The sequence below is a fragment of the Taudactylus pleione genome, unplaced genomic scaffold (genome assembly GCF_031769625.1).
Source record: "Taudactylus pleione unplaced genomic scaffold, aTauple2 ptg000216l, whole genome shotgun sequence".
Classification (NCBI taxonomy): domain Eukaryota; kingdom Metazoa; phylum Chordata; class Amphibia; order Anura; family Myobatrachidae; genus Taudactylus; species Taudactylus pleione.
In genome coordinates, this window is record NW_028284618.1 from 5,391,131 (window position 1) to 5,411,842 (window position 20,712).

General features: G+C 44.5%; 1 protein-coding gene across 2 annotated transcripts in view; it reads left to right on the forward strand.

The window, feature by feature from the left end:
- The window catches only part of HACD1 (3-hydroxyacyl-CoA dehydratase 1), a 72,342-nt gene extending 54,161 nt beyond the window's left edge, over nt 1–18,181 (forward strand). The window contains exons 5-7 of one of the 2 annotated variants that reach the window (XM_088478645.1): nt 9,072–9,193; nt 12,253–12,431; nt 17,782–18,181. In XM_088478645.1, the coding sequence (XP_088334771.1) occupies nt 9,072–9,193; nt 12,253–12,431; nt 17,782–17,864 (384 nt within the window). In that variant the 3' untranslated portion in view covers nt 17,865–18,181. Of the gene's footprint in view, nt 1–3,758; nt 4,179–5,506; nt 5,727–9,071; nt 9,194–12,252; nt 12,432–17,781 lie in introns of those variants that run through there. The other variant, XM_088478644.1, reaches the window with a different exon arrangement.
- Nucleotides 18,182–20,712: the final 2,531 nt, after the last annotated feature.

Sequence of the window (20,712 nt, forward strand, 5' to 3'; positions counted from 1 at the left end):
CCATAATCAATGCTTGGGTTTGGCCGGCGCTGGATGCCAGCATTCGGTTCAGGTTACCTTTTTCTGAAGCGTGTGGTTCTTGGAGCAGTTACTGGCGGGATCGGAGGTATCTGCAGACTGGGGTGTTTAAGAAGAAGCATCGTTCATTCTCTGAGGTCCTGGGCTCTGTTCCAGGTGTCTCTGTGGTTACTGCAAAAAGCTTCTAGTATGTAGAAAGCAAATGTACTGTAATACACATACTGAGTGATCACTATTCGTTTATATGAGGCTAAATACCACTGATATATAAACCTTATTGAGCTGACACTTAGCCCACTACCTAGAAGTGTATTTCAGACTAATAACTTGTCCAGTAGGACAGTTTTACTTTTTCCTGCATAAATTTGCAAGCATGTAATATCTGATAACTTCACATGAGTGATGTAAATACATTTATATTATAGAAGTGTTGTTAGTATTTCTACAGGCTCCTTTAAATAATATCTGTATAAATTGTTAGTTCTGATATCAACACTTTGGTCATTGTGCGTTATAAGCACTAACAAACCCCTACTGTTAATTATTATGGATAATACCGTCCTGGATATCTGTGACCTGTTTAATATCACATGGCCTACAGCTTCATGCTCTGTGACTTCAAACATACATATAATTTCCAGTAGGGAGTGCATTATTTCATATATATGCAGTAGCACAGAGGCCCATATTTATTAGTGCAGGTTTATAGAAGTGGAGGTGTTGCCCATAGCAACCAATCGGATTCTAGCGATTATCGTCTAGAAGGTGCTAGATAAATCAGGGCCATAACTGACTATGGGCAACCAGTGCCATTGTGCAGAGGCTCTGTGGGCGGCACCCTTGCTGCCCCCAGACTTTTCTTTTGGCTAGCAAGGTGCATGGAACGGCTAGGATTGCTGTGGCAGCACTCACTGGGCATTCTGTGGACGCTTCAGATGGGCACACTGCACAGTATATGCAGCTGATCAGGATGCCCTGTCAGCACCGCACTTACCAGAGCAGGTGGTCACACCCCCTTCTGCATGACGTAATGACATTATGCGCACAATGTCATGACCAGTCCATGCACAGCGGGCGAGGCCGGAACAGGGCGCAACAGTGCCCTGTTACGGCTCTGACATAAATAAGTAGAATCTGATTTGTTGCTATGGGCAACACCTCAGCTTCTATAAACCAGAACTTTAATATACCTCCTAATGCCTGGGAAGAGGCTTGGGGCCTTATTTGTCAAGGAGTGTGATAAAACTCGTTGCGTATGATAAATGGTGCTCCAGCCAATCAGCTCCCAACTGTAATTTTTTTAACAGATGACAGCTGGGAGCTGATTGGCTGGAGCACCATTTATCATATACAACGAGTTTGACTGGGGCTAGGCTGAGGCAACATTCACATCACTGCCTGCTCCAGTGGAGCTTTATATGTTCTCTGTCACATGGACACACACTAGGGTTATTTTTTTTTCTCAGAAGCCAATTAAACTACCAGTATGTATTTTAAATGTGTGAGGAAGCCAGAACACTAGGAGGAAACCCATGCAAACTCTGGGAGAACATATAAACTCCACACAGGTGGCCCATGACCTCAGTGCTGTGAGGCAGTAATGGTAACCACTTCGCCGTCCATGCTGCCCATCTTTACACTAATAGCACTGATTTGTGTAATAGAATAGAGGAGTCTCTGGCAGAAAGGCTAGGCCAGTTCCTGTCAGGGAAAGGGTACACGAATCTGTGTGGTTTTGCACATGCCAGGTCCAGTACTGCAATGTTACTATGTCTCCAGCAGATGGTAGTCTTGGCACACATAACAAAGTGAAACAAATTATTCAGCCTAAATTCCCACAAACGTGAGATCTTGTGAACACAACTACTGTACAACATTGACTTGAGGGGATTTCTCTTAAACTTACTTTGCATTAGTTCATAATTATTAAATCTTTGTACTTTTAAGCAATCAGTAATGTTTTATTTTCACTGTAGTACGTCAGTGAGATTCCAGTAGCATTGTTTATTTTCCATTTAAGAATCTAAAATAATACAAGTATATGGTGGAAATAATAGTTATTTAAGGTATTAAGGGGCATATGTATTAATTATTGGGTTTCCGTCCCAATAATTATAATTTCCTATCGTGGCCAGTGAGTGCAGGGGCTGTGGACAGGGTGTAGCCGTGTCCCCTCTATTGGTCATGCCCACCAGTACCCAGGCCCATCCGATGTGTTGGTGACCCAGAGCATTTAAGCAAGGAACATTCACCTGAGCTGCCCCCCATGACCCTTAATATCGGTGAGGAATGCAGAATTCATTATGTGTTAGAATCAATCTGTGTGGAGATGGCAGCTCCTAATTACCTTCCGAAAATCAAAACTGCACCATGACGCTCCACAAACGTCGCTCGCACTGTAGTTACAGGCTATGACGTTCCGTAGGTCACATGTAAAAGTAATGACGCATGTCTGCTAATGAGTGAAATCTTTTGTACCTATCAAAGGAAGCAGTTCGCGCACAACCAGTTTAAATGGTTGAAAAGCTACCCAATCAGGTGCCACGTTCCCGACACACCTCCCTCATAGTGCAGCTTTTATTTTTACTCACGTCTTCTGGGGGACTAAGCAATGTGACTGTCACTTTGGTTTATATTAAGGGTGTAAGGAGATGCGAGCCTAAAACACACTCATATTTAGAAAGGGATATACTTTGGTGTACAGAAATTTGTATATGTATGCCAGAAATATTAACATGTCACCATCCCTAAATGAGGCCCTGGGTTTGGCGAGCCAATATTATGTAGATTAGATGCAATGGGTGAAGAGTCTATATATAGGAAGGGGATATGTTTCTCCCTATAAGAGACTTTAATTTTATGGGTAGTAAGCAGCAGCTGGTAATCGGTTGTCATCCTAGTCCTCTGATCGGATGCCTTTTACACCTGCCAGCTGCACTTTGTACAGGAAAAGCACATTTCCATCAATGCCATAAAAAGCTTCTCACACACACACAAAAGGAATCCGTGTAATAAAGACAAACGCCTCACTGCTGTGATTTATCCAGGCCATAAATAGAGCTGTATTTTAGGATGCAAAGTAAAAGTATCCCATAAATAAGGGGAAAAGTGGTTGAAGGTCGGGCTCTGAAGTTTAGTTTTCATGCACATGTCTAATTAGACCCACAGACTGAGCATCTGGGGGAAGTCTCTAAAACCTATACATGCGACTAGGACGGCTATCAGGAGAGCGTCATTGAATGTTCCATTATTGCCACTATCGTTACATGCCAAAAGCTGGCCACAGACATAGCGATGTGCTCACGATCAGTCGATGTGTACGATTTGCCGTGAACTCTCCACCACGGGAGCTCCCCGGCATTTGTGAGCACGATTTGGTCCAAAAAAACTGCCAATTTGACTTCCAATCTCACGAACCATCATATCATACGAATCATGAGTTTCATCTTGACTTTCCCAAGACAAGAGTAGAGGCTCTTCATGATTGGTGGGAAATTTAAATAATAATAACAAAGGGAGGGGCTAGCCAGGGTGTATAAAAAGCAGCCACCATTTTAACCCTGTGCACATTCTGCTCTGCTACTAGTGAGGCTAGGTGTATACCAACTGAAACCTGTACATTGCTACTGTGCTCTGCTTTGTATTTGGCTTTTACCTTTTACAAAGTGTCTTCTACCTGCAAGTGTGTGCAACTGCATTCTATCCTGTTCCTGAATTCTGTGCTGATGCATCCCTATCAGTATAAAGTGTTGGTCGCCCAAGCTGGGGTCCAGTTGATCCAGGAGAGGGCCCAGCGAAGGAGAAGAACATGCTGGACCAAAGAGTGGCTGCAGCAAAGGGATACCCGCTCTCACATGTCCCTGCTGATGGAGATCAAGGACAATAACCCGGACGACTACCACAACTACCTGCGCATGGATGACGCCACTTTCCAGGAGTTGCTGAGTATGGTGAACCCCCACATCCGGAGGCAAGATACAAGGTGGCGGAGGGCAATCCCTGCTGAAGAGAGGCTGGTGGCTACCCTGACATACCTGGCTACAGGAAGGTCATTTGAAGACCTGAAGTTTGGGACCCTTATCTCACATCAGTCCTTGGGCGGCGTCATTCCAGAGACCTGCAGGGCTATCGGTAAAGTGCTGCAGTACCAGTATTGCAAGGTAAGAAGAAAAAAAAACACACTACACATTTGTTTCTTGTGAAAGAAATTTTTTTTTTTTCTTTTCAATTTAACTCTTTATATAACTGGATAAATAGGCCTGGATCTATGGTTAGTATATTGATGACTTAATTGGCCAATATGGATGCCTGTATTACTAACTAAACCAGACAAAGAGCACTAAAAAACAATAACAATTTATTACATACAATGCATAAAAAACACAATAAATGGTGAATAGAATAAAAACACACATGCACATATTGGCCAATTAAGTCATCAATATGCTAACCATAGATCCAGGCCTATTTATCTAGTGAGTCAAGGTGTTAATTACAGATTTACCACGATTACGAGCTGCTTCTATAGCACTACTATATTGAGACAAGTCACACAATATTTTATATATGCGCCTGAATTGTATATGGTTTCATATATTTTATCTTATATAACTGTCCCAACCAATAAGGCTTCATTAACAAAACTGTGCTGCATAGCAGTCATAACATTTGTGTTGCAAGAACAGTACACTACGTAATTTTAAATATATATTACATAATCGTGTATAAACAGTACAAAACAGCATTATCACCAAATTTTATCAATCCCAATAGGTAGCCTGCTGTATGTTGTACAGCAGGCTACCTATTGGTCAGGCTATCTGGTCAGACACCAGATTGAACAGGCCAATACACATATGGCACAAGTACAGATTGTGGCCCCGGCTTCCAGCAATCTGTACTTGCGCCATGTGTGTAGTGACCTTGTCCAATTAGTGTCATCACCACCGTATAGCATACAGCGGCAAATCCTCCTCTGACTCCAGCAGAGCATTGTAAGCGGCCCTGCTTGTGATTGGGGTGCTGGGTGGGGGAGTAATCTCAAACTGGGCTGGGGGGGCCCTGACATAGGCATTTGGAGCAGGGGAATAAAGCATAGGGTCAGTAATATAGGTGGAGTCGTACAAATTACTATTGAGGGATCGAATGAGAAGCTCATAGACGAGCCTATGGAAATATTTGGAAGTTACCGCATCCATTTTTCTTATTTGACTATTAATGTGAGCAGCAAAGTCGTCAATATCATCAGGGGCTTTTTGAAGGATGCTTTCTGCTTTTTGTAGAAACAACTCCTCGGTGGTACCGAGGAGGATGATGCTCATTGGTTCAATGGGTGTGGGAATTGTGTTGATGTTTTCCACCTCACGGTCCCCGATCAAAGTTAGGTCCGGCGTGGTGTTCAAATCAGGATCTTGGGTGGGAGTCTATATAGGAAAAAATAAAATAAAACGTTATCTTTTTTCTATAAACTTTTTTTCTATTTTTCCAGTTTCCTAACACCGTGGAAGAGTGTAAGAGCATCGCTGAATAATTTGAACAACGTTGGAATTTCCCTAACTGCGGAGGAGCCATCAATGGAAAACAAATCCACATCAACCCACCTGCCAACACCGGATCATTTTACTACAACTACAAAGGCTTCTTCAGCATTGTTCTCATGGCAGTGGTGAATGCAAACTATGAATTTTTGTTTGTAGATGTCGGCAAGAATGGCCATGTTTCAGATGGTGGGTCCTTCAAACAGACTGCTTTCTACCGGAGACTCACCAACAAAACCCTCCATTTGCCATCACTGGAGGAAACAAAGCACGGCCTAAATTACGTTTTCGTCGCAGATGAGGCTTTTGCATTACATGAACATGTGATGAATCCATTTTCACAGAAGGGCCTGACCAGAGAGAAGAGGATCTACAATTATTGTCTATCCAGGGCATGGCGCATTGTGGAAAATGCGTTTGGAATACTCCGCAACTGGTTTTGCATTTTCTACACCACCATAAGCCTACGTGTGGAGAAGATAGATTGGGTCGTGATGGCATGCTGTGTGCTGCACAACTTTCTGCAAAGGAAAACTACACAATGAGGACCAGTCCCAGCTAGATCAGAAGATGTAGGTCCTCTGGAGGACATTGCCGAGTTTACATCAATGTCTGCACCAACAAATGCAACAACATCAACAGCACGTGCCAAAGAAGTGAGGGAGGAGTATATGGCCTATTTCAACGGACCAGGTGCAGTACCATGGCAGGAGGGCTGTCTGTGAGAAAATTGACTATAGTGGACAACTGTGATTGAGGCACAAAAAAACTTTTATAAGGTTTTGGTTTGTGAACTGTGGCCCTGATTCAGAGCCGGACGCTCTGACAGAGCGCTCGCTCTGAATCAGGCTTGCCCTCCTTCATTTTGGAACAGCCTCTTGGCCGCTCACATAGCTGTGGGTGACCACCCACAGCTATAGCGAGCGGCCATGATGATGGTCGCGATGGTCATGACCATCGCGACCATCATGCTTGCGACGAGACCCTGTGGTAGGGTCTCGCTGCCGCAAGCCTAGGAGTGCTTTTGGCTCTATCAGAGCCAAAAGCACTCCCACTGACATCACTAGTGATGTCAGTGGGGCCGGACCCAGACGGTAGGCGTTCCCATGGCATGCCCACCAAAGGGGGCGTGCTGTCAATCACCATCGACAGCACGCCCCCTTTGGTGCGAGACCCTTAACGACGGCTTGGCCGTCGTTATTCGGGTCTCGCGCATGCGCACGACGGAGCCGCCTCCGTCGTGCGCATGCGCACTTGGGCACCATCGACACGCTTGCGAGCGCTCAGTGCTCGCGAGCGGGTCTGAATCAGGCCCTGTATCTCTACTTACCAACAAATCCTCAGATGGTGCAATCACTTCTGCCGCCTCCTGTTCTCCCTCTCGCTCGGCCATCAGGACCACTGACTGGCTTTGTGGCTCTTGTTCGCTTATGAAACTTATAAGGTCATAGTACCAGAGTGTTGGCTGGTACACGCCGTCACTGCCTGCCCCAGAACTTTTGGACTCATCGACTTTTCGCTTTTCTTTTATATAGATGGTATGCAGGTTCTGTATTGTGCCATACTGCTTTAAGGTCAGCATCCGCAATTAACTTTTTTGTGTACTCCAAAAGGACCCCCAAAGCTGCCAATTTTGCCGACTTGTGGTGGTACTGCCGACAGGATATCCGCCATAGACACTCCTTTTCCTGGAAGATCTCTAGGAAACCAGTTACCAACTCCCGTTCACCATCCACAGACATTACTAGGAGGAATTAATAAGGACATTTTAATAATCTACAAATGTGAATTGTTTCGTACATTTTTAATGTATATTTTTACATTTTTGTATATTTTTGTATATTTTTTTATTTTTTTATATTATATCTTTACAAGAATTTCATGTTTTTTTAAATGTATTTTAATGTGTTTTTTTTTTTTACAGGAATGTTCTGTGATTTTTTCCAGAGATGTTTTGTGGTTTGTCTATGTATTTTAACATATATTTTTTCCAGGGATATAATGTCTATTTAGATGAATAGTAATATGTTTTATTTTTGTTGTTGCAATATATTTGTTTATGTTGGTGACATACATTGGTTTATGCTGGTATACTCAAACATCATAAACTAATGTATCGCAGCAACAAAACCAAATTTTATATATGTATTGATGTTGTAATGTTTTAATATTTGTTGTTGAACTAAATTTTTTTAATTCAATTTATAAAATTTTTAGTGATTTTTTTTTATTGTGAGGTTATTTTATAGGTTTCACGTGAAATTGGTGGGTAGGTGGGTGGCATACCATGGTGGGTAAGTGTGTGGCACACATTGGTGAGCTGTGGGAGGTTAATGCATGGCCCAGCCACCGCCCGCCTCATTCCAACGGACGGTTGCTGGGTCATGCATTTAGAAGTGGCTGGCACACATTGGTGGGCAGTGGGGTTGCATTAAATACAGTACCAATACTCACCAAACTGCTGTAATCCAGATTTCACTGTGCAGTCTCTATCATGCTTCCTCTTCTATCCATGATGCTGCACAAGATGGTGATTGGGCATGTACAGGGTCCTGTCAGTCAAATTCCCCAAAGTACGATGAATCGTGAGATACATCGTGAGTAAAAAAAAACTCACGATTGAATCAAATCGTCTCCCTGATTGGCAAATCTGGCCTACTGCACGGCAGATCTGAATATGCGAGGTACGACGAGCGGGGACGCGCATCGGCATCGTGATCAGGAGTAGAACTTCACGATTTGGCCATATTTTACACGATTTGTCATCACGATCCGTCAAAATCGGCTTAATCGTGGAAAAAAACGCCATGTGTGTGGCCAGCGCATAATACTGTCACTTCTAGACCATGCGATAGACCATGCGACAGTCTGAACCATTGATGATACACTTGTGCGCAGATGAGAGAGCCAGTTCGCTCATGCGCAAAGGAGCACTGGCAGTGTCAGCGTTTCTCCATGTGGTGTATTACATCACCAAACATTGGGAAAGCACACACCAGAAAGAAGCAAGCGAGAGTGGCGACCATCAAAATTATGATATTGATAAGCAAAAACCATTACCACTGAGCAGAAAACTTTGGTTGTGAACCCTAGGTTACCGATGACCATCTCTACTTGCAGATCAGTGTGTTGAAACGTTACCTGTGAGCACGGATGGTGTAATGGTTAGCATTACTACCTCTCAGCAGTGAGGTCTTGGGTACAATTCCCACATTGGCCCTAACTGTGTGGAGTTTGTATGTTCTCTCTGTGTTTGCTTGGGTTTCCTCTGGGTGCTCCGGGTTCCCCCCGCACTGAATGGTCAAAGATTCCCTGTAAAGCGCTGTGGAATATGTGTCTGCTATAATAACTGGTAATAAATAAGTTATAAGCACTGCATGGGCCATGCCTCTGTACAATGTTTTTAGAGGCTTTTCAGTTGCCTTGATGTTGCCAATCATTTCATTGTCCCCGTACTGTATTTGTCTTTTGTACTTGTTATATGAATGGCAGTGATGAACTTGTGCTTTTTTGCAGATACAGAATGAAGAGAGTGTTCTTCTCTTCTTGGTTGTGTGGACTATCACAGAGATCACTCGATATTCCTACTACACATTTAATCTTCTCAACCACATGCCGTACTTCATAAAATGGGCCAGGTGGAGATCCCTTACCTTGCAGTGTGCCGATGCATGGCGTCTTAGTGCATGTTCACCTAACAGCTATGGGGGCTGATTGCTGGGCAGGGATAATTCGCAGAGCTTCCCTGTCCTTTGATTAACACAGGAAAGGGTGAATGGACCGGGCAATTTGTACTATAATATTTAATTATTTTTCTTTTAATGGAGCAGATTGCACATATTAGTTATCTGTTCATTTCCATCCACTTACAAATTGAAAAAATGTGTTTATTAAAAGTAGTTCAAACAATTTCATTTGCTGCCTTAGGGCTTTAGGCCCTGATTCAGAGCCGGTCGCTCTGACAGAACGCTCGCTCTGAATCAGGGCCTGTCTTTTTTTTTTTTAGAACGGCCTCCTGGCCGCTCGCATAGCTGTGGGTGACCACCCACAGCTATAGCGAGCGGCCAGGAAGATGGTCGCGATGGTCAAGACCATCGCGACCATCGGGCTTGCAACAAGACCCTTGTGGTAGGATCTCGTTGCCGCAAGCCCCAGAGAGATTTCGGCTCTAACAGAGCTGAAATCTCTCCCACTGACATCCCCCGGCCCGCCCACCAAAGCGGGCGTGCTGTCACGCAACATCAACAGCACGCCCCCTTTGGTACGAGACCCGGAGCAACGGATTGCCCGTCGCTATCCGGGTCTCGCGCATGCGCACGACGGAGCCGGCTCCGTCGTGCGCATGCGCTCTGGGCCACCATCGATCCGGTTGCGAGCACTCAGCGCTTGCGACCGAGTCTGAATCAGGCCCTTAGTGTATTAGCTTGTGCATGCGGTCGTGCCATGTTTACTACAGTATATATGCTGATATTTTTTTTTTTATCATTTCCACAAATTACTTTTAAGAGAATTTGTGCCTGATCCAGATGTGGGCACAATGCTGATAATTACGCAGTTAAGCGATTATCGGTGAACGGCGCAATGTGTCTTAGCTGCAATGCGCACGAGCAACGATTAAATTGCAATGAAATGTGACTACTGTTATAATGAGGATTTATTCGCAAGTTATTGACAGACAGGGGCCATTTTGTTGGAGGCAGCAGGTGGTGGCGGCAAAAATGCGGGCGTGTAGTGACCGTTTTCGCGACCTACATCTGCAATCCCGTACGCAAAAATTATGGCGCCAGGATCTCAGTTCCCATGGCCATTCTGCATGATTATAGGATTACTCAGATGGTCGATTATTGAAGGATTTGCGTCCACCACTGCGCGCTTGTACACATTTGCTTGGATCTGCGAAGCCAACGATGGGCATGTCATTTCCAGGCGGCTGCATGCATTAGCATAAATTCGCACAGTTACTGCGATTGAATTAGCGCACATCTCTGAATCCGGCCCTTTGTTAGTAAGATAACACAGCAAATGTAGTAAAAGTTGCAGCAAAAGGTGGCACTCGTGGTTTCAGACTGTGGCTCGATACACCTCCCCCTCATTTTTTTAATGAAGCCCGGGAAATGCATGCCAGTTTTACCAGGGGCTCGAGCATTGTGCTGAAGCTGGTGCTGCATACCCAACCTCTTGGATCCAAAATGAGAGATTATAGCTTAGTACTGGTCCCTGGCAGATAACTAACAGGGGAGAGTACGGGCATAAAGGAACAACCGAGCTTGTTAGGCACTGGCCATATCCCACTGTGGATCTAGTCACACTCCGTATGGCAATAACCATCACCCCTCCAGGTCGACCTTGGAGGGGCTTTGGCAACTGTACAGCTTTACTAGTGTGAGTAAAGTTGTTCAGAGACCAACAATAGCCTGGATTTCACTTTAAACTAGAGGTGCGGTGTGGTTTTGGCTCGGAAGGAGACAAAACATCATCTTATACGGACAAAATGTAATCTTTCCCGGGCATCTTCGCAGAAATGTCCACGAAAGATGAAGTCTTTTTTGTCTCGTTCAGAGATTCGATTTTGGCAGGAACATCTGAGCCAAAACCGGACCGCACATCTCTGCTTTAAACATTTAGGGCCTCATTTATTAACGAGTTTTATCATTCAAAACAAGTGATAAAACTTGCTGTGTATGATAACAGTGCTCCAGCCAGTCAGCTCCCAACTGTTATCTGTTTGAAAAATGACAGGAGCTGATTGGCTGGAGCACCATTTATCATACACAGCGAGTTTCATCACTTGTTTTGAATGATTAATCTCGTTGATAAATGAGGCCCTTAATGCTGAGAACACTCCTATTAGAGGAAAGACTGGTTTGGAGAAGATCACCATTATGAACACATTGTAAATCAGTACTGACAATGGCAGGGATTCTGGTTTGGGAAACCATGCCATCCATCACTTTTATTAGTACCAAAAAATCAAGCTAGAGAAATGTGGCCTGTATTCGAGAATCTATTGTAACTTGTAACAATCATTGTAGGGTAAATCGTTGTCCACAATGGGGCCAGAGAATGGTAGCAGTTACTCTGCAAAAAGGATGAAAGATTTTCAGCTGCACCATTGAACGTTGCACGATCCCTATAGAGGCGCAAAATGTCTGTCTGAACATGGCCGCCGAAATTAGTGCGACTGATGCGATACTCCCGTGTCTGGCAGGCCACCCCCCTGTTGCCACCCAGGAATGCCCTCTGAAATTGCCTCTGTTTGCGTCCAAATTCATAATATTCACGTCTTCCAAAATGGAGAAGATGGAGCCTAAAAAGATCATACGGCAGGCCCAAGTGATACTGGGGGTGTGTCTCAATCTGGGAGGTGTGGCCAAACCCCCAAGGGGAAGAAGTAAATGAAAAAAACTATACTCGCGTTGCAAAGGGAGCATTTTGTCTATGTCAACAGCTGGTCTGGGCCCAGAACAAGCCGGGGCCTGGGTATTTAGTGCCTGCTACCCCCTCCCTCCTCACGGTGCCAGCTATACAAATATAAGTTACAGTACAAAACGTGAATTTTTACCATCGCTATATTTTGTTATGTGCATGTGTTTGTGCATGGTATATTCAATTCATTCACCTATATTATGTAGGAACTTATGTTCCCAAAGAAACACCTTCAGTAAGTGATATAGTCACTTTTGCTTTTCTCCTCCAGGTATAATTTATTTATTGTCTTGTATCCTGTTGGTGTAGCTGGTGAACTCTTAACAATTTACGCTGCTTTGCCATACGTGCGGAAGACCGGAATGTATTCTCTGAGACTTCCTAACAAATACAATGTTTCCTTCGACTACTACTACTTCCTGATTGCTGCCATGTGCTCTTATATACCACGTGAGTCATTCCGCGTCCCAGACACACAGTGCTCTATATACATTCTTCTCTATATAGGGGGAGATGTACCAAACCTTGGAGAGAGATAAAGTGGAGAGAGATAAAGGAGTCTATTTACCTTGCAGTGTTAGGAGACAGAGTGAAAAGCGATAAGAAAGTGATAAGATGCCAGCCAATCAGCTCCCAACTGTCATTTTTCAAACACAGCCTGTGAGATGACAGTTAGGAGCTGATTGGCTGGCACCTTATCACTTTCTTATCACTTTTCACTCTGTCTCCTAACACTGCTTAGTAAATAGACTCCTTTATCTCTCTCCACTTTGGGCGGAATTCAATTCTTTCCAGCCCCTATCGCGACGTAGCTATTCAATTCTTGCTCCTGTCGGGCACGATGAGCTGCCAGCGCTACATTTCAGCTCGCAGCCCCTGGGGGATAAGAGCTGAAATGTGCGAAAAGTGACATGTTTGGGTGCCCAAACATCACTTTTCGCGAACGCGCCCAGCACTTTGGTCGGGTTTAGCTGCTTTACGCGGCTAAACCTGATCAGCCGGGCACGATCAGCACGAAAATCTTGGACAATTGCATAGCAGCCCGCGATCTCCTGTCACTTTAGACGGGAGATGCGGGCCGCGAAAACAATTGAATTCCGCCATTTATTTCTCTCCAAGGTTTGGTACATCTCCCCCCTACAAACAACATATTCTGCACATTCAATATGAAATGACAATTATAGAAATTATGAGAACACAAATTTACAACCCAGTTTGTTCTATTAATGCTTCAAAATGTAAAACACAACGGAATATGCTGAGCTATATAAGAAACTGTTAATAAATAAATAAATAATGAAGAATAAAAAAAATACAGTTGAGGGGATCCTCTTACAGGAGCTTAAATATCTGTCTGAACACACACTTTTGGGTTAATGAGTTTGAAAACAAATTAGGTTCTTGCGTAGACCAGTGGTTCCCAAACTTTTTGAAATCACAGTACCCTACTGTACCAGTATTTTTTCCACGGCCCCCCTGGCCAAAAATTAAATGGTGTAAATTGTGCTAATATGTCACCCTAAGGTTCAATTATGTAGTAGGTGACAGGGCTGTGCTTCTGTATGTCCACATATTTTTTCATTGGCAGCCCCCAGCACTGGTTTTGCCTATCATACTGACTAAAGCTAATTTTATTTGGTACTAGACTACCAACCCAAGGAACCCCTGCAAGTTCCCTAGGCACCCAGTTTGGGGACCATTGGTGTAGACAATGGGACTGATGCAGTGAACGCAAGTACGATGTAATTGTTCCTTCATGGCCTGCACAGAATGCAGTGGGGGAATCGGTATGAAATACCGACAGCTGGGATCCTGGTGTTCAGAATCCCGACACTGGGATCCTGAGAGGGTTAACATACCGACACTTGTTGGTCGGTATGCTAACACTCCTCCTCTCCCTACCCTAGCCCTACCCCTCACTCTTTGGTGCCTCAATCTAACTTCCCCCCTTAGTGCTTGAACCTAACCTGCCCCTCCCCACACCCTAAATCTAACCCTCCCCCTAGTGTCTAACCCTAACCCTCCCCCTAGTGCCTAACCCTAACACCTAATCCTCCCCCCAACCCCGCTACTTACCTTTGCCATCCCAGCGGTTGGGATGCTGGTGCCGGGATTCTGACCGGCGCCAGTATTCCGGCGACAGTAATGTAAGCTTCGGCATCCCGACCGCCGGGATGCCGAACGCATCCTGCAGTGGGTATATTTGCCCGTATGCAGAGTTGTATCTGTCTCTGCAGCTGAACCACCTGTAATATCCATGCGCACTTGCAGCAGTCTCTCGTTGGTGCAAAAGTTTCCTATGAAAACGTGTGTAATCATCCAGACGCACAACTCTATATAGTCCGCAATTCTGTCAGCAGGCCCTCACTGAGCATTGCCCCATTATCACCCAATTACACCCCTTCAGCTGCAAGTGGAGATGTGACTGAATTACGTAGGACTCAGCACCGTGGGCACAACCAGCAGATGAAGGCAATGAGGTAGAACTTGTTCAAACTTATCTTACAGCAAAGGCTCATTTCGGAGAAACTGACTCCTTTCCCAAGCCAAATATATATGGCTTTATTTTCTCTTTAATTAAATATTGTATTGTCATTCAGCTGAAGATAATGCACTAGAGGCTTATGCACAGGCAGGTAAAATACATTATAGATGTACAAGTTCCATTCTTCTTTGCTTTACTCATGCACATAGCTATATAATAAACAATGATTTTGGTATCTGCTTGCTATAATCCTATAGTGCGCCCTGGGTCTACGTCCTATTCTCCATCACTGTATTGATTCACACTTTATATCACAACACTGTCAGTGTCAGCAATGGGCGAGTGATGCAGAGCCACACAAAGTTTCCATTGCATTTATACTCATGACCCACTGGGCTGTGCTGGGTCATTCTCAGGTAGACAAAGGTCAGTGAGGGCCTGCATCACATGCAGACGTGAATGTTATCAAAGATACTCCGGCCTTTGAAGGTGCACCACGCTGATAATGACTAGTAACAAACCAGGGGCACATGCAGGTGCATACTCTTCTTCATATACGGGGCGAATATATACATTTTTTTCAATGCACGCTTCTTTGTGCAAAATATCCATGACCACCCACTCTGCTTCAGGATCATTGATTCTGCCCAATGTGAAAACTCTTCTAAGAAGCCATGATTATAGCAGCCCTATGTGACTGAAAGGGAGAGGTATAATGTCCGTGCATATAGATAAAAGGCTTATAGGGGGGAATATAATAGGTTGTGAAATATCTGTGAGTTTACATTCATCAGAAATCATGGTGAGATTCCTGCGACTTTCCATTCAAAGTTACCACATGTAATAGAAAGCGGTTTTGAGGATTAGTATAAAAATCAACGGCAAGTTTCAGCGATTTGTGGCAGGTAAGAAAGGACAAGCACCCCAGAAACGCGCCTGAATATGGCTCCGACCAGAGAGGTTGTTGTATGTATTCTCATCTATCTGCCCAGGCAGAACATAATAAAGAGCCACATTAAACATACTGTATACAATTACTGTGTCACTAATTAATGCTCCATAAAGGGCCCCCCCAAAAAACAACAAAAAATATTGATAAGCCATAATTATTTAAAGATTTTTTTTGGAACAATAATGTTCAGAAATAATAGCATTTACAATTATGCGGCCAATAATATTTTTATGTTAATTAGGGCCAAAATAATTCATTATTAAATGACAGAAACACCAATTCTATTGCAAAGTTGTGGCGCTACAAGTGCCAGCATGTCTGTACTTCTATCATTAATTACTATGGCCTCAATTAATCTAAAAATATTATTGTCTTCCTAATATAACATTTATGCTTTTTTTTTTTTTTTTATGTTATTGTCCCAATAATAAATATTCATTATGGCCCATCAATATATTTATTATTTGGGACCCTTAATTGAGTATTTAGTAGTGATAAAAGTAATGCTTTGGTTATTTTTATTATTATTTTCCACCTGGACAGATAGAATAAATTGCACTCAGTTTGAGCAATCGCACCAACCTCTTTTATACCCCTTTTCCACCTAAATCCTGGGTCTGACCCAGAGTTGGAACAAAGTTCCTATCCGGATCAGACCCGGAATTTTGCCGGCGTCGCACACACCGGAGTCAGGTCTGCATAGACCCGGCTTTTCCAGAGTGAAAGTGGTCGCTTGGAGATGACGTCATCTCCAAGCGCCACTGAAGACGGACCAATCGGCCGGCTAGCAGAGCACTCCAGGTCATCGTGACCCGGAGTGAGCTGTTATAACAGCAGGGTTTCACGGGCTAGGCCCGTGTTAAATCCTGCTAGTTACCTGGGTTGGATTGCCAGGTCACTCGACCTGGCGATCCAACCCTCTCCCCTTTTACACCAGGGAGCTGCCCGGGTTAACCCTTCAAAAACCCGGGTTTTAGCTCTGGTGTAAAAGGGATATTACTCTGCTAATTTTTCTTGTGATTTTCCGGTGTCGCAGGCTAACGATTTGTAGGTTTAACATAATTAAAAAAAAAATATCAGGATGCCAACTTGCATCCAGTAGAGAGTAATTCTGGTGTATTCCTGGTGACTTTGGTGGCTGATTCTGAGAAGGATGTGTTTGCGGGTAGCCGAATGAAGCCAAATTAATTAATCACATTTACTACTCACCAATGCCAGTTTCCATACCGCTAATGTGAGGACCTGTGCTCTTGGAAGTGGAAAGCCGCACCACCCACTGATTTCATGCCAACCACTGCAATCGTAGTGATTAGTATTGGCACGTGGTTAAGTCCAATGCTAGGTGCAAGAGATCCATTACAAACAGGTTTCCCTTCCTTGTACATACGACTCAGAATAGCGCAACCATGACACGATAAACAAGTCATAACAGTTCCCTCCCCAAAATGCTAATTTCACTGAAAGACAGATCCGGAGCAAGATCCATCCAACTTAGAGTAGATACGCAAAATTCCTAAATTTGCACCTGTGTATGTGCTGCATTCTAAAACTCGCCATTTGCGTCCATACACAGAGATCCCTCCAACTCATAATCATCCACTTTGCCTCTAGTCCCATTCAAATAAATAAGACGACTGGAAACGGGATGCAATCGGGAAGCCGGCTGACATTATACCGACAGCCGGCTTCCCGATTGTCATATCCCGGCGAGGGTGAAATGACCAGCGTCTAGATGTAGATGCCGCTCATTTTACCGACGCCGGGAGACCGGCATCCCGATCGAAGGGATGCCGGGTGCCACGAGCGGACAGCCGCGCAGGGGGGGAAGGGTTAGGTTTATGGCTCCCGGGGGGGAATTGGGGTTAGGCACCCCCCCCAGGAGGGTTAGGCTAGGGGGAGGGAGGGTTAGGGTTAGGCACCCCCAGGGGGAGGTTAGGGTTAAGCATCCCCCCAGGGGACTTAGGTTTAGGCAGCGGGGAAGGGGGGGGGTTAGGGTTAGGCACTTGAGGGGGAGGTTAGGCTTAGGCACCCCTAAGACAGGGTATGGTTAGGGGGGTAGGTTAGGTTAGTTAGTACTTACCTGGTGGGGACGATTGGGATTTCCAGCGCTGTCGGGCTGCTGCCGAGATCTGTTCCTCTGTCGGCCTGACGCTGCCGGGATTCGAACTGCTATGCGGCCGGCGGTATTACATACCGATTCCCTTGAAACTTGTCAGAAACAACTTTATTTCAAAATCAGAGGTTACTACATTCCCCCTTGTCTCTTAATTATTTCATCTTGTATATTTACATATGTTTCTCTATTTATATTCGTAATACATTCTTCAAGAACATTATTGTATATCTCATGTTTTTCATTTCAGTGTTCCCCCAGCTGTATTTCCACATGCTTCGTCAACGAAGAAGAGTTCTGCATGGAGAAGTCATTGTTGAGAAGGACGATTAACACAAGACAGACACACAATCTGTGGGAGCTTCTCACTAAAGGAGTCTATCACTGGCAGAGCCATTTGCTGGAAGGACCTCTTGGTTTAAAGACCTGGATAACCTCATATTCCGTACAATAGACCCATTTTAACAAAAACAAAAATGGTGGGATTATAATTGCCATCTATATGTCTTCCGGTCCCTTATTCTGTACGCATTTTTTTATATATATATATATATATAGGTTGAAATCAAGACCGACATTGACTCATGTTTTCATTGGGTTTTTAAAGGTGCATTGTGATCTTTTTATAGAGAGAATGAAGACAAAAATTAAACAACAACAACAAAATGATGTGTATCGTGTTTACTTTGTGTACTGTGTATAATGATCACATCTCAGCACATATCAAAACAGATATTAACATCATCCACCACACAAATTGGATATGTTTGGGTCATGATCAGGGGCATAATGGACATTTGTAGGTCACATAGCAACATTTTGTAAGTGCCCCTGTGGAGTGTTGGACTGGGGCATTAAGGGCCTACCAGGGAAACCAATTGTTACAAGTCGCGGTCATGTCTTGTCTCCTAGCAATGTTGTTCCTGTTCCATCGGTTGGTAGGCGACCTGGATGCCCCCGAACATCACGTGTTCTTCACAGCACGACTTGATTGGTTTCTTCCCATATTTCTGCACAGAGGCCCTTTGCCGCCTCACTGACTATAGCATTCCTTGTGGATCTCTCGGCTCAGCTGCATGGTCAGTGCTCCTGTTTTTTGCCTTGTTTTGGTATCTAGCGATATTGGCTTCCCAGCCGCACCATCAGCTCCCAAGCTGTTATAGTCTTTGTTGCCGTTACATCTGCTCCCAAGTTGTTACCTGCTTTGTTGCCGCTACATCAGCTTCCCAGCCGCACCGTCAGCTCCCAAGCTGCTACCGGCTTTGTTGCTGCTCCATCGGCTTACCTATTACCTTTCATCTTAGTCCTTTTCGATCAGCTGCGTCAAGCCAACATCTTTTCCAAGATCGACCTTAGGGGAGCTATTAAGAGTGGGGACGAGTGGAAGACGGCTTTCAGTACTCACTCAGGGCATTATGAGTACCTAGTCATGCCATTGGGCCTTGCCAATGCCCCAGCGGTCTTTCAGGATTTCATCAACAATGTCCTTTGAGAATTCCTGGGGAATTTTGTAGTCATGAACCTTGACGACATTCTTAGTTTTTCTCACTCAGTGGATCAACACCATCATCATGTTCACCTAGTGTTACAGAAGTTGCGAGAGAACCACCTTTATGCCAAGCTGGAGAAATGTGATTTTGACATCACCCAGATTGCTTTCCTAGGCTACATTGTTTCCTCCCAGGGATTTTTCATGGAACCCGGTAAAGTCGAGGCCATACTGAAGTAGGTCCATCCAACTACCCTTAAAGCGGTTCAGCGCTTCCTCGGCTTTGCTAATTATTACCAAAGGTTTGGCAGGTCTTTTCCTACCATCGTGGCACTCATTGTAGAGCTAACCAAGAAAGGAGATGACACCTCCAATTGGTCACCTAAAGTTGTTCTGGCTTTCGAAGCTCTTGAGACTGCATTTACTCAAGCTCCAATACTTCGACATCCCAATCCGGAATTCCCATTTATCCTGGAAGTTGGTGCCTCTGAAGTTGGAGCTGGAGCCATCCTGTCCCAGAGGGATCGTATTGATAAGAAATTGCACCCCATGTGCTTTTTTCTCTCGCAAGTTTACCTTGGCAGAACGCAGCTACAATGTGGGAAATCGGGAGTTGCTCGTGATTAAGTGGGCCTTCGAGGATTGGAGGCACTGGCTAGAGGGGGCCAAACATCAAATCACAGTTCTTACTGACCACAAGAACTTGTCATCTATTCAGTCTGCTAAGCGGTTGAACTCCCGACAGGTACGCTGGGCATTGCTTTTTACTCGGTTCAACTTCCTCATCTCTTTTCATCCTGGATCAAAAAACATCAAGGCGGATGCTCTCTCCAGGAGTTTTGTACCAGTACAGTCGACCATTTGTGCTAATGAGCCTATCATTCCTAATTCTTGCATCCATTGTGCTATCTCCCGGAATTTGGCTGAGCTCATCTAGGTCTGTCAGTCGGAATCACCTCCTGATAAACCTTCCGGTCTTCTATTTGTTCCGGAAAGATTCAGAAGATCAGCCTTACTGATTTTTACTCTCGTCGAGCTTTCGGTCATCCTGGCATTAGTAAGACCTTAGAGTTACTCTCCCGCTTGGTCTGGTGGCCTTCCCTAGCCAAGATTGTTTGTGAATTTGTTCTGGCATGTGAGGTATGTGCTTTTAACACCTCAAATATCTCCTTCAGGTTTGTAGCTTCCGGTCTTCATACCTAAGAGACACTGGACTCACATCGCCATGGACTTTATTGTTGATCTTCCAGTTTCTGCTCGATGCTACATTATCTGCATGGTGGTGGACCGGTTTAGCAAGATGGCGCACTTGGTTCCTTTGCCTAAATTACCCTCTGCCAACAAAGTTCTGGCTTGTTCCTCCAGCATATCTTCTGCCTGCATGGTTTACCAATGGACATTGTGTCGGATTGAGGAACACAATTTGTGGCATAGTTCTGGAGAGCTTTCTGTGCTTCCCTGGGCATTTCCCTTAGCCTTTCCTCTGGGTATCATCCACAGTCCAATGGACAAACTGAGCGTGCAAACCAATCTCTGGAACAGTATTTACGCTGTTATGTCTCCAAATGTCATAACTACTGGGTTGCTTATCTGCCGCTTGCTGAATTTTCTTTTAACAATTCGTGTCATTCAGCATCTTCACTGTCTCCTTTTTTTGTGTCACCGGTCAGCATCCCAGAGCTGGAATCTGCT